The sequence below is a fragment of the Berghia stephanieae genome, chromosome 6, assembly GCF_034508935.2.
Source record: "Berghia stephanieae isolate SIO BIC M18660-M18661 chromosome 6, UCSD_Bste_1.3, whole genome shotgun sequence".
Lineage (NCBI taxonomy): Eukaryota > Metazoa > Mollusca > Gastropoda > Nudibranchia > Aeolidiidae > Berghia > Berghia stephanieae.
The window spans coordinates 34,818,470-34,834,059 of record NC_088365.1 but is presented as its reverse complement, the minus strand read 5'-3'; the positions used below and the strand labels follow the sequence as shown (position 1 = coordinate 34,834,059).

Genomic DNA, 15,590 nt, shown 5'->3' with positions numbered 1-15,590 from the left:
ATTAAAATTAAAGAACCCAAGACAAAAGGAAGACAAAGGGGAATTAGTTCAAATAGGGAACAGGTGTAGATTCCAAGAGCACACTTTTTTTTTTTTTTGTTTGTTGCTTTAGGGCCAGGACAAAACTCAAGTAATCTCATTTCAAGACAATGACAGAAAACATGTTGAAAAACAGATATAGGGGGATAGAAGACACAGTAAGTACCCTGCCCACTATGGGAGGTCAGGAACCCCACCCAGCTGGAAGAGATTAGATATAAAGCTAAACGGCTTGACTGAGAAGGCGAATGCCGGATGTTTTGGCACGCGTAACTGTAACCGAGGGGGGGGGGGGGGGGGGGGGGGGGGGGGGAGAGGAGGAGGAGGAGGAGGAGAGGGAGGGTGTACTTGCTGTTGCTGGTCAAACGGTTAATTGTCAAATTTCACATTTTGCTTTGACAACATGAGTGATTCCTAATGACATCAGACTGGAGAAATTTGATTTGCTTACTTATACCTTTATTATTTATTTTTAGGACATGGTGAAGACTTTGGGTATGAAAGTCTCTCTCCTGAAAAAACTTGAAAAAAAAAAGTAGTTTAATTCGTTCACCTGTAATAAGGGTAAATAAACACAAATTTTAAGCTGTTTCTTTGATAATGCCATGTTCAGACGAGGTTTTGGACAATGTCGATGTTGTCCTTGGTGAAATCGTTCAAGTTAAATCTCACAAAATTTAAACATGAAAAATTTTCTTCACTTAAAATTTTTGAAATTTTAGTAGGTACCTGGTATAGCTACTAAAATTAATCCTCTTAGTCTAAGTAAGTTATTGAGTCAAAATTTATTGTCTTATGCATTCATAGTGCGTAACTATATGGGTTCCGGAGAAAAATAAAAACCCAAACAACTTAATAGATATATAGGACCTTGAATGTGTGTAAAATAACAAAAAAACAAAGAGAGAGAGAGAGAGAACGAATTCAACTACAGTTTTTATCAGGAGAGAAGACTCTCATATCCTTCACATAGTCTTCACAATGTCCTAAAATAAATAAATAAAGGTAAACCTAAGCAAATAAAATTTGTAAAAACGTCAATCAAATTTCTCGAGTCTGATGTCTCTCGGTCAAGTCGTTTCTTAAAGAGTCTGTTCCGGTGTAGGGAATACATATGTGTGTATTTGGTACACTGGTGTAGTGAAAACACAGGTGTGTATTCAGTACACTGGTGTAGGGAATACACAGGTCCTTTTTAAAAAGTGAACATAGTTCAACAAGTCAATAAATCGTTTATTTAAAAAATGTTTAATCTGTACTTCTTAAAGTTTAAATGTGCATTATGCACATTAAATTGTAAAATTAGTGGCAATCTTCATTTGTGTCAAATAATTACCTGCATTGGTCACATAGATTACATCCATCTCATCTCAATGGAATTAAAAACAATCACTATCGCACACAATTTCCCCATTGCCTTAAACACACACACACACACACCATAAATGTGCGCTCAAATGCACCCAATCATTTTCACACAATTTTTTTTTTTTAAACATGCTAAAAATCTATTTTTTAAATTCATCCCCATCATACATACATACACACACACACACACACACACACACACACAGACACACAAAACAATAGGAGAGAAAGAAAACCCAAAACAGTGTGTAATAAAATTGTTTAAAGGTGTATGTGGAACTATTCACAGATGGGAAGAGGGATGTCTTCCTCGTTAAATTTTGTATTATTGTGGAGATAATTCTCGAACAAGAGAAATCTCAAATGTTTAATTAACCCTATTCAATTGATATAACCATCAAATAATGTATAGATTTTTTTTCAAATCACAAGGTAATGATCAACAGAAGTCTGAAAAAATTGCACACAAAGAATTAGTAATTAGCACTACCTATCAATAAATTCATGGCATCATTCTCAATGCTCCATCCAATCTTATGACTTCTCCATTCAATAAAGGGTTTTCGATAATGCTCTGAACAAGGTGGGCATATTCATCGGGGTAACCAAGTCGTTGAGGGAAAGGAATTGTGCTGGATAAGAATTTACGCACTTTCTCTGGCAGGCCTGCTAATAAAGGAGTGTCCAATAGACCTGAAATACAAGATTGTAAAATTTATCAAAAGGGTAATTTTCTTTTCTATGAAAGCAAAGAACAATATTGTAAACAACAATATTACTGCTATGATCATATGAAACAGTTAACATTGTAAAAATTCTAGCTTGTATTATAAAATTGGAATGTTTTATCAGCGAATATTATCTTCTACTACACTCCAGCACGGATTCCTTGAACTCCTCGGGACATGCAAAAATGTTCAAGGATACCGACTTGATGGAGAGTGGAAGGTAGGTGGGGGGGGGGGGGGGGGGGGGGGGGGAGGAGGTTGGTGGTGTTGGTTCAGTATGGCTCAGTGGTATGGTATTTGCTTCGTACCCGAAAGATACCTAGTTTTTATTTTCAATGCGTTATGTGGCCTTCAAGCAAGCCACCTCTCCCTAGCTTAATTTGCGGCTGACTTGTGGTATTCCAGTCTTCTCCCCATACAAATTTCTGCTTCAGGTTGAATAAAGGGAACTTTATTATTTACATACTTTATTGATGTGTAGAGGGTGGTTTGTGTGTGTGCGGCTGGGGGGATACTGTATCTCAACATCCATTTACCATTAGCAATTCATGGTGCATTGCACTGAAATTATTACAAATGGCAAAGTTATAAGAATACGCAGAGAGGTGACAGTTATGCGAAGCTGCGATGGGCTGTGTGAATGGCTGTGTGAATAATACTGTGTCCATACCTTCAGCGTAGATAAATACACACATTTACGTAATGTTAATGTCACAGTAACTCATCAGTGGTTGAAATCATCCGATGCATAAAAAAAAAAAAACTTAGAAAAAGAAACAAAAAAACAACAACAAAATAAAAAACCTTTAACAAATTAATTTTGTTTTAGGTTGGATAGGTGAAAATAGTTCGAGGAAGGAATGGAATGATAACAAAGAATAATAAGGGGAAAAAAATGGGACATTTTAATGATTACGATTAATCGTGTGTTTGAGGAAACCATGCTGGAGTGTATATCATAACGACATGGTTTGTTATTAGGTATTATACGACAAAAAAAAAAATTATCAAAGAAATCAGACCTACAAAACATTGCCTTGTCATAAATTTCAAAATGAACATGGTGAAAATAAATATTTTCTGTTTGGAATTGCACCAAAACTGCCTTAGCTTCTAAAGGATGTTTAGTGTTGAGGACGAGATCATGCATCCTTACTTTAGACAACATAGGAGATTCCTGTTGAAATCTGATATTTGATAGATTATCTAAATTTCCTCATGGAATGCCTAAGCAATGGCATCCTCTGCGAGTTTAAAAAAAAAATTATGCATAAAATTTTATTCTGCTAAGTTTATGAAAAAAAACTTTCTCTTGGTTTTCTTCTGGTAGATGGTAGGGGTGGGGAAATGGTTAGTTATCTTAAAAACCTATCATAACATTTCCATACCAGGAGCAATGGTGCAAACACGGATTCCTTGAGAGGCCAAATCTCTGGCAATGGGCAGTGTCATACCCACTATGGCTCCTTTGCTGGCTGAATAGGCTGCTTGGCCAATTTGACCATCAAAAGCTGCGACACTGGCTGTGTTCACAACAACACCTCGTTGGCCATCTTCATTGGGCTCATTTTGTCCTATTAAACCTGCAGCTAGACGAATGACATTGAAGGTGCCTCCAACATTAACCTGTGTACACGAAGATAACAATTTTTAAAAAAATCATAGTGAGACAATAATTTATGTATGCATCAATTTAATGTATAATTAATTATCATAATAAGTATAATTTTTAAAAGAAAAGCTATGATTAGGAAATAGTTGTCCAAATAAATGCTCGATTATTGCCCTAACAAATGTCAATTTAAATAATATTCTGTTTGTATTTTGGCTAAAAGGTTAGCACCGATTTGTTATCAACAAAAATAGAAAGTGCCGTGAGCCTTTTCTGATGCAATGTTTTGACAATGAAAATACTCAAACATAAAACATCATTTCAATATTGCAATTTATGCCAGGGCACACCTTTCACACAATCAATAACTATTTATTTATCTATTATAGTTTTCATTTTTTCATTGATATATAAATTCTTCTCCTCCTCCTCTTGATGTTGTTGTTGTTGTTCATATTCTTGAGGAAAGTAATTGGAATGCCACTTAATCAGAACAGCCACTTAATTGGAACAATATGTCTGACAAAATTTTTTCTCTGTAATTTCTACTGCCTTGGAAAACCCACTTGTTAATTGAAAAAAATTCAGAAATTTATCAAACTAATACAATGTTCCCATCAAGAGGAATAAGAATATAATATCTAGTGATCTTTAAAGAATGGATAGAGTCAACATTATCCGTGCCAATAAGTCACCTACAACATTAGTTTCAATTTAATTTACTAGACATAAATCTGATCTGATTGTGTAGCAAAATTAATACAGTCCAAGCTAGTTTATTGATTCCCCAACAAATTGTCCCAATTAAGCAGCAGCCTTGAAATTGAGCAATTTTTCAGATTTACCATAGTCCACTCTGTATTTCTCCAGACTTGTGACTGGATGATTTGATAGCAATGCGTCGAGTTTTATACCCATTGCCTTCATCATTGCTTAAATCGTTTTTACATTTCACATTTAAATGAAAAACAAATGACACCTTAATCTACCTCTTACAATGAGAGACAAATCTAACTGCACAAAACAATGAACGAATATCCCACATAATGGTTGCATAAGTAAGCAACAGATTAACAATGCATTGTCTACCCATTCCTCTCATTGAACAAACAAATCATTTGGTGATGACAGCCTTGTTGTTTGTTTGTTATTAAGGGTTTTACGGCGCTTGCAACACATTGAGGTCATATCAGTGCCAGCAAAAAGGAAGAAAATGGGATAGTCAAAAGTTCTAGAATTACAATTAAAACACCCAAGAACAGGTAAAACAAAGGGGAATTTGTTCAAATAGGCTCACATGCAAAATACCCTCAATTATCAGGAAAAATGCATCAAAAGTGGCTATTTTAATAACCATCTGGAAGTAAATTATATCAACACCATAATAAAATGGTAGATGAGATGAAACTTTCGCAAAATAATAATAAGTGTGTATTATACTAAAGGAATATTATAACATCCTCTGTGGTCATTACCACAACTAATAGCAGAAATGTGGAATATCATCTTGCGTTTGTGGGATCAGGAGAATCAAGGGCTGTTTGGGGGATGATTCCGCAAGAGGGTAGGCATGCCTGCCTATGTATCATTTTGCATTAGACACCTATTACTTGGTTTGAATTGAACTACAGGGAAACAAATTTACAAACTGAGTAGAAAGTAGGAAGTTTTCGCTTTACCATGAGATGGGAAGGATAAGGGATGAAGTGAGAAGGCATAGGGGAAGATAAAAGAAACAATGGGTCATCTGATGACATAGTACATAAAAGCGTCATAGTGCTGTGTGGTGCATCATGTCTCATGTAGCTATTTTAACCACTTAAAAGAGACGCTGATTTTTTTGTTTTTAGATAATACTTTTTCCTTTTTCTTTATCATTTTTGATGCAGAATAAACCATTCCACCTAGAGAGCAGTAAGAGTATTGTAATACAAACTTCAATTATGCTATAATATCATTGCCATTACTTGTCTTTTGATGAAAATGGTAAGATTTTGTCTAGGTCAAAGTAAGATTGAAATTCGCCTTTGAAGGGTTAGATTGTACTTTATCTTTCATTTTTTCTTTTAACACAGCATCGCTGTTTCTTCTTTTTCTGATTGGCAAGTGGTTTACTGACTGGTTCACTGTACTAATTTGCATGCATACACAAAATAAGCCTCATTTCTTTATTCTGTGACGTGGCAGCAAACTGAAATGAACATTTGAAACTTGTGATACTCTTAAAAAAAGGTGTCTGTTTTTTGCGATGCCCTTATAAAGCAGTTCCTGACACATCTCTAGTTTCAAGTCTTTGAATATATTGAATATCTTAGGGGCATGAAAGCCCAAATAGTGGTGTGGTCAGTAGATATTGTCACATTTTCTCTTTGCATAGGTCACCATGGGAATAAAACATAATGTCAGGCGACTACAAAACAAAGAATGCTTAACTGACTGACTGCCAAGGTTTTCAAAATTGCAAAGCCACTGACTGCCAAGGTTTATGCATGTTTTTTTTTTAAAATTCACAATGTTCACAATTTTTATGAAATAAAACAGTTTAAAAAAAACAAGAAAACCTGCTGGTGTTGTTCTTTCAAATGATACTATTTGTTTTGTTGCATTTTAATTCTGGATTGCACAGTAATATTTTGAAAAGGAGGCAATTTCATGAAAAAAAAAAAGAAAAAGAGAGAATTTGAATTGGATTCAACACTGCCTGGACCAGTGTTCTTACTAAAAACTGGAAAAATTAATGTTCTTTAAACAGAAAACAACCAGAATAATAACAAAAACAAAAACAAGTAGTTTCATAATGTTTTTCACTCGAGAAATTTCGTTTCTCCATTATGTTGGAAAACTAAAAGAAAAAAAAAATACCAGGTTATCTATTACTTTGGCCTGCTAGAAAGAATGTCAACAATAAAAAGTACCCCATCATGTTTGGTATGAAATGAAAGATAAAAAATGAACTACTTCGCCGTCAAACTGCCATGGCCAATACAGTTCGGTCAGAAGTAGAAAAAAATAGCAGCAAGTATGAAACCGAGGGGGTTTGGCCATGGCAGACAAAGATCAAAATTAAAAAAACCTGAAATGTTTTGGCTTTGGCAGTCAGTGAGTTAAAGATTATTTAACAGGACAAGGTAAAATTACAATGCTTACATTTAAAACCTTTAAAAAGTCATTTTGATTGTGAGGCAAATTTTTATTAAAGTTGTATGTCTTAAAAGCAACACCAATGCCAGCACAGTTGACAACAGAATCAAGGCGTCCAAATTGACTTTTAGCAGTATCTAATGCCTTTTTAACATCCTCCTCTGACGTCACCTAAAATTGTAATAAAAATATACAAGTTAAAAATTAGGGAGCAGTTATTGGTATAGAATAAGATGAAGATTTGGAAAATGAGCTATGGTCAATAATTGTTGAATAAATATATTGCAATTTGAAATTTATTTTCTGTGCTCACCCCTCTTCTCCTCCTTCCTCTTCGTATTCCTCCTCCTCCTCCTTCTTCTTCTCACTTATACTGTTGTTATTGATATTATTACTTTTTGTTTTTGAAAAGTTTTAATTGATACTGAGTCACTCCTGAGCCATTTAAGCGCATGGATTGCATTAAATCCATCATATTGTCAACCCATTATCTGACTGACAGGACCAAAACACAGTTGGAGCTAAAGATTTTATTGTATGTGAAGACAAAAAAAAAACAAAAACAATACAAAAAGAAAGCAAGCCATTTTTTGCAAACTAATTGCATTAACACGAGGTTAATCCAGGCATCAGCCACAGTGCATTGCTGAAGCAAGCAATATTGGCTAAGTTTCAACTTGAGGGATAAAACAATATGCTGACTGCAGGACTCAGACTTGGGTTCTCATAGTGAAGTGAAATCAATGCCTTAGCCATTCAACCATCTTCTGAAATAAAATCTGTAATTGAAGACACAAGACACTCATTGCTTATCTACTATATAATCCAATATTTAAACTTAAACCAAAACCAATCATTTTCACAACATTTAACAAACATTTTAAGCACTTATCCAAAAAAAAAAAAAAAGTTATTAAGTAAATATCTTTAAAGTTTCAGTTAATATACTTACATCAGAGGGAACAAATACACAGCTTGAACCTAATGACTCAGCAATTTCACTGCCATTTGAAGAAGGTAGATCACACAAAACAACTTTGGCTCCTTGTCTAACAAATCTTTCCACAGTGGCTCGACCAAGACCAGAGGCACCACCCGTGACAAGTCCAACTGTATTCTGGGGATGGGAATACAATTATTTTTTCCTGGTATAACCAATACAGGAAATTTGAAACGAGTGTCTACAGAGTCCTTACACTGCAATGCTTATTAGCAAATGTGCTAAATTATCAGTCCTGGTACTGTTGATATCTCTCCCTCTTTCTCTTTCTCTCTCAAATAGCAAAAGAATATTTAATCCTTTATTTCTCATGTCATATCTATTCTTTTTCCATTGTGATACTTTTTCTTGTCTGTATTGTTACAAGGAATCTAAATAAGCATAAAAATATGTTTTGTTATTTTTTTTGTACTTGAATAGACAACTTATGTTTATTTGTTATTCATGGTTACGGCATTTACTATTTCTGTGTCACAGTATTAATTTACCTAAAAAAAAAGAATGTGAAAGGTATTTTTTGTTCCAAATTAGGCTCCTTTCCGTAGAAAATGACTTAAAATGTGTTATTTTTTAAAGAAAGAAGCAATTTTCATCGTCAGTAGAGGAAAAAAAATAGGTTTTTAAAAAATCTATTTTTAGAATTGCATTCCTCAATGGGAATCTCCAACACAAAGTCCACCTAAATTCAAAATAAATCATTTCAAGTCCAAAATAGCCTGATTACATATGATTTCGAACACAGAAAAAACAGAAGGATTTTGAAATAATTGGGCCACAAAATAATTTCAGTTAAGTCATTTATTATTGGCATAAAGTTGTAATATTTAATGTAAAAACATCTTTTTCCCAATCCGATTTGTTTTTAAAGCGCATTTGATATAAACTCACACATGTCCCGATGATTTCGAACCATGAAACGAGGCGACAACTGAATAGCATAGCAGCCAATAGCTCCATTTTAAGGATTTTTTAATGAGAAAATGTTAAGTTTGTGTTAAAATGACCAGCCAATGATTAAATAAGAAATTGAATATTAACTCCATCACAGTAAGTTATGAACATTATTTAATACAAATTTGGTATTTTCATTCAAGAAATAGTTCGAAATCTACAAATCGGGACATGCGTCGTGATTACACTGGGCAAGCAGAGAGTGGCGAAGTGTGTTACTCATGGCACATGGAATTGAATTATGTCAGATCGGGGTTACGCATGAGTACTGTTTGGTGTTTTAATTGTTAGTAAACAAATTATTTTACATTTTTCGGGAGATGGGCATGTCAGTAAATTTGAGAGGATTTATATTCTGGTTAATCTCTGAATTATATTGGAAGGCGGGGTTATAATGATAAACTGAATTTACTTTTAGAACTTTTGAAGTGATAATTTTTTAACAGGATTTGGGGGTGGATGGTGATAGTTGACAACTTATATTCATCTATTAGCAACTCTTGTAACAGATGATGGTAATATGATGCTACCTGATGAGCATTGTAAATGCAGAGAAATTCAATTTATACTTCGCTCTTTGATTTAACTTATCATGCCACTTTCTCAATAAATCCTTACCCATGCAACTTCCTTCCATAAGCTACCCACTGAACTAGTAACTTAGAATCTGTATAATTGATGAATGTGTTCTCCTGCTTACTACTATAATATTACACTTAAAGTCCAGAGAATACAGCCCAGGAGAATAAAATATACTTTTTTTTTTCCATTTTAAGGTTGCCGTCTCACAGCCTGGAGGATTCTACGCCATCTGCTACATCAAGAGTCCCTCTGGATCTTTTCTCCATGGCCCAGTGTGACAGATCATATCTGGGACTATATAAATGGAGAAAAATATAGAGCCGCGAAAAAAGGAAAAGAGAGGCGATTGTCTTTTTTCAATTATTTTTTCAAAAGTATTATTGTTTTTTTTTAAATAATAAAACTTGTGGAATTATTATATTACATCATTTTATTTGAGTTAAAAGTGTTTAAATAGGGCCAATCTAGACTTGGATCTTATCTGTACATTTACTGACCAACGAATAAACATATAATTATCAAAATTGTCCACGGATAAACGGATAATCATTGAGTAATCCAGTTACAGTAATATTGTAATGGTTGGAAGCATGGACTGCTCATTAGGATAGGATAATACTAATAATACGAGTGAGAGTTGGGGGAATGCCAACTTGAAATTCTTCAAAGTAATACACACCTATGGAAAAGCCTAAATAAACTCCTAAATAACTTGTAATTTTTTTGGATGACTCTCTAGCTTTGGTTAAACGACGTGTTGATTTTATCAATTTATCCATGTCATTTTTTTCATATCTGGTTTGTCTCTCAGTGTTTATTTATTGCTAAATTTTTTACAAGTGACGAATCTATACACACACACTACATTCATGGAGGACATCTTGTTGCTATGACAAAACTGATTGTTTGACCAAGTTATAACTGTAATAGATTTTTACGGTTGAAGTTGTGATGTTGGTTTTAAAATAATTGCATAGAAATACCCACTACTTGTATAAATAGTCAAAAGACACACAAATGTAGTGATTTATTTCAAATCCCTCACTTTCTTCTCATGATTTCAAAATACTCATACATAACTTGCCACAGCATCACCTACATTTTATAACCCAGCGTCATCGACATAATTTTACAACCCTGCTTAAATTACAACATAGTAATGAATTAATTACCAACAAGCCAAGAGACAATAAGTATGCCAGATACCTGCATAATTTATTACCTGTCGTCTGCGTGACTGAGATCAAAGAATGCCGTGCCTAGCACTGCCTCACTCATAGTTACAGTTGTGCCTAAAAATTCGAAATGTGATGGATCTGACTAAATGACTGGTAAAAATCTGGTACAAACGAATCCAGGAACATCATTGGTTTCTGCTATTGACTCAACTCCGAGCATTTTGAGATAAACGAAAGAAACAAAAGTAATTCATCCTTTCTCTCATTTCATCACTTGAGAGCTAGGCATGCTATTCAGATCAACACTTGAAATCATATTTAGCAGAAAACACTGTGTGTGTGAATGAGGGTATGGACTACTTATATCAATCTGATAGCTGTGGACTTTAATAATTGTGTATGATTAATTAATGCCACTTAAAACTAGTATGTGTAGTGAGTAATAATTAATATAGTGTTTTCGACTGGACCATAAGTTAGACGCAACCTATCAAATAACAGAAATTGATAGCTCATGTTATTATTTCAATCACTCTCTATTTCTATATGTGTATATAATTGTATATGTATGTATGCCTTTAAACTGAATGAATTACATTTACATGAATTACATTTTACAAATGTACTGTCGCTAATGGGCTATAGTAATATTATGTATTTTTATTTGTATTGATTCTTATGCTCTTACGGTGTACACATCTTTCCCCCATCCCACTAACCGTATCTCATTAGGGCTATTATTATCAATATTAAATTAGATCAGAGGTGTTCTCAAGGGTTCATTGATGAAATCCTTCCAACATCATTGCTCATACAGAAAACAAAGTTTGCAATCAGTCAAAGGTTTGCTCCTATATATTCACAGACCTGGAACTGGATATTGGACATTAATCATCTGGGTTCCTATGGCAAGAGATTTGTTTACCAGCTAAAGGAGGATCTGTGCTCATTAAACAAAGGAGGTTTCGGCCCAACAAAACAAGAATCAAGAAACCAGCCACGAACCGAGCAAGCAAAAGACACTCGACCCCCCCCCCCCCCCCCCCTAGACCTCAACAAATAAGCTAAGAACAATACATGAAATGAGTAACATAGTGTAAATGAGAGGATGAAAATTAACTTACCCACAGCCTAACTTTAATTAATTAAAAGTACTATCATTCTTTAGTTTAATTACTTGTAACTTGTTATTGTGTGAGGCTATTCTATTAAAGTATTTCTGCTTTAACAGGGATAAATACTTATCATATGAACCTGATCTATCCCTATATAATGTGCCACATCTACCAATACCTATTTCTTTATTACTATCTGTCAAGTTCTCAGGAACTTAAACCCAACTATAACGGGATGAAAGAGGCATCAGACGACATGTCTTTGGGGAAAACTATTTTACTTCTATTTGTCTTTACCTACTTGCCACTTCTCCTACATTGACGCGACAACAATGATTTGTCCCAATGTTTAGAAAATTGAAAAAGCATTGCCATTGTGTATTTTATTTGAGAAAACAGGTACTTGCAATAGTAATAATTTTGAGATTTGAGAAAGAAAAGACTTTGAGGTGCCACTTTGTTTTCTAAATTATTCATTTTTTTTCTAATGCTTTCATTCACGACAGACTATGTATAGGAACAATAAGAGTTACTAGTGGCTAATGAAGCAGTAAACATATATAATAATTCTTTACTCCATTAAAACTGGATCAAAATGGATAATAGGTTGACGTGTATTTTTTGTTTGTTTGTATTTTGTTTTTTTTTGTTTGAAATCGGGAAGAGATGTATATTTAAGTTTTAAAAAACCAAAACATTATTGATCTCTTTATTTGCTACTTTTCTCGTTTTTGTTTTGATGAGATTTGCGATACCCCAATTTGTACAATACTCACCTCTCACGCAAAGGGAGTTAATAAAAAGTAATTGGGTGGCAAGGTCTTTAGGGTGTGTGTGGTGAATAGTACTTCATTTCAGACTAGCATCCTATCTAAAGGGTGGCAAACAGTTCATTCATTATCATATAAATCAGTATGCAGTCTAAAAAGATTTTGGGGTGGTAGGGGGTTTAGGCCACAAAAGACAGACGTGCTGGGCAAGCGCATGACCCTGTATAAGAGGGAAGCACTCTAATGCCAACGGATATATCGATACCGCTAATAACATACACAGGCCTGTAAATGGTTGGTGAAAAAATTGTCTGAACTTTTCGAGGATGCGAAAATATACCAACCACACCCAAAAAGTGGATTAACAACACAACCCAGATATGACAAATGCCATTCCCGGTGACTCAATTTTCCTCACATAGCAAGAGAAGAAATCGCCATTGGTGTCTTGTTCTTCAAGCCATGACCATTTAAATTAATTTTTAACACCTTCTAAGGTAAGAAGTAAGTCGCAATTGCGATCTAAAAATACTTCAGGCATATTAAATCAGAAGAATAATTGAATTAATAAATAACTGAAAAACTATGGTCGTGCGAGAATAGAGGAAAAGAGAATCGGTCGTAGGCCAAAGGAGCGAAAACTTCCGATATAAGCATTCATTCACCTTTTCATTCGAAGAAAAATATTTATTTCACATTCATATTTTTCCAGTTCACTTTTAACCGGATAGAGATAATGAACTGAACTGAAAAAAGAAGAACGGAACGACGTGTGTGTGTCGATAGCAAAATAGAAAGAATTGTGGGCAGACAGTAGGCAGTGAATGCGTACACGTCCGGGGAGTGTGGAGGTGGTGATAATTGTTGACAAGATGGAATGCTGTCTGGTTTGTTTTGTCTTTGACGAGACAAGTACAATGTTTGTTTGTTTTTCTAAATAGACTCTCGTCGAGGCACAAAATAAAACACTTTTATTTTCTTTTTAGTTAGATCTTTCTTTTGACGTAACGAATATATATATATATATATATATATATATATATATATATATATATATATATATATATATATATATATATATATATATATATATATATATTTGTTATATAATTAAAAAAATTTTTTTTTTTTTTTTAATGTCAGAATTTATAAAGCAAAATCGTACTGTCGGAATTCCGACAATTGTCAGAAGATGTACAGGCCTGCATTCAAAGAGACGATTTACAATGGAAAAATCATCTTCCATAAAAGGAATAATACATTTTAATACACCCTTTCGGTTAAGGATCCCAGAGATGGCCAAGGCAAAACCAAGCATTATAATTCCCAGACAAGTCCATAAAGCAGCATGGAAGTGAAAACAGACATAGCGGCATTATATGCGCTTCTTAAGAGATTGATTTATTATCTTATGGTGCTGGTTCGAAAATGTGCTTATTATTTATGATTTCATGTTGAATTTTGAAAGGGAAGTATCGACTTTATAAAAAAGTTAAGTTGGTTTTTGAATTCAGCAGGTCTGGTTTCCAATGAAATGGGATGTTTTTCTTCTATCTGCATTATTTCAATAGATATTTAATCTTTTATGCATTTTGCTCATAAATAGCTCTATTTTTCTGCCAACATGCAAAATTGCGTGTTTCCTGCTGTTCCCTTCTTTGGTTTGCAAAGACCATTTAAAGAAAATGTCTGAAAAAAATAGACCTCTTCCCTGGATTACTTTCTACCCATTGATGTGAATTACAAGTCATTCTGTATGATCACGATGTTAATTTAGTTCTAGTATATGGAATATGCTATTTCGTCATGCCGGAGGCCCAAACATTAACTTTTGACAGTGTTTTGGGGAAATTTCAACAGACCATAGATGTGGAAAAGTTGTGTCTGGTTCAAATCTTATTTTTTATTTATCTAGTCACTGTGTTTCACAAGTAGATCTTTTAGATAAATCTTTTTGGTGTTTAGCATAACGTCAAAGTTAGAGCATTTTCTGGAGGCCTTCCGAAAGCTCCTAGCGCTAAGGGAAACAACTCAAATATTCCCTCAACTAACCCTAAGAAAAAATAAAACCTTAGTGCCTTTAACTAACCCTAACAGGAAAAACAAACACCCTAATCACCTTTACTAAGACTTATCACTAACCATAAAGAAGAAAAGAAATCCTCCGACTTCGAGCTAACTCTAATAGAAAAAAAAAACAAACAAAAAAAACAACAACCTGGGACTGCTTTGCACTGCCTTTCAATACTTCACAAATCAAAATGGCAGCCGAGAATCAAAACAAAGGTCAAATTGTGAAATGTTAAACTGTCACAAATCTATCAAGGTTTATTCTAGGTAGAGTTTTTAAAATGCTACTAATTATTATAAATATATGATGACAAATTGAATAAATAAACACATGACAAAAGATCCATGGCGAAAATACAAATTGAAAGAAATCATAGCGCTAGGAGATTTCGGAAGGTCTCCCGCATTTTCTTTAATGAAAAATAATAAAAAATTGAGCTTTATATAGGGCAATATCCACTAAATGTGCTCAAAGCGCTTTACAAGGGGTCCCTGGTCAACAGCAACACTTTAACATGTACAGGACATGAATGACGCCTGACATCAATTGGCAAGCAAAAAATTCTATTTTTAATATTCGTAAATTATTGTCTCTTGTGGTAGACAAATTCTAACCTACATAACTCTTGAGGCTTAGATTCTACACTAGAGGTACTAAGAGTAAGAGTAAGAATAAGAAGAGACCTCTAGAAGAGCTCTAAACATCTTCTCACATTTCATTCGGCACTCACCTTCAGCATGCCGATAGATGCCATTATAACTTGTGAGATGAAAGTAGATTTATTTATTATATAAATATGTCCTAAATTTTAAAAAGCACCGACTGTCGTATTCTGCAATGAACAGTGCAAGTGTAATCATTACACAAATCGGTCAGTCAGCGGTCGGCAGTCAGCAGAAGACAAAATAAAAACTTTGACCACGACCACCGGTGTATGCGCTTGGTCTAATTTAAAACCAAAATAAATTCACGCTGGTAGAACTAGAAGGAATTTAGTTTTACACAGTGTATCTCTCGTAAGCAATTACTAAATCA

At 34.1% G+C, this 15,590-nt stretch overlaps 1 protein-coding gene across 3 annotated transcripts in view; it reads right to left on the bottom strand.

The window, feature by feature from the left end:
• The window catches only part of LOC144974938 (3-hydroxyacyl-CoA dehydrogenase type-2-like), a 16,613-nt gene extending 1,023 nt beyond the window's left edge, over positions 1-15,590 (bottom strand). Inside the window, exons 1-5 of one of the 3 annotated variants that reach the window (XM_078918471.1) lie at positions 15,286-15,590; positions 7,841-8,005; positions 6,895-7,059; positions 3,524-3,761; positions 1,898-2,100 (exon numbers count right to left, since the gene is read on the bottom strand). In XM_078918471.1, coding sequence (XP_078774597.1) covers positions 1,910-2,100; positions 3,524-3,761; positions 6,895-7,059; positions 7,841-8,005; positions 15,286-15,309 — 783 coding nt within the window. In that variant the 5' untranslated portion in view covers positions 15,310-15,590 and the 3' untranslated portion in view covers positions 1,898-1,909. Of the gene's footprint in view, positions 1-1,268; positions 2,101-3,523; positions 3,762-6,894; positions 7,060-7,840; positions 8,006-14,626; positions 14,646-15,285 lie in introns of those variants that run through there. The other 2 variants (XM_078918470.1, XM_078918472.1) reach the window with 2 other exon arrangements.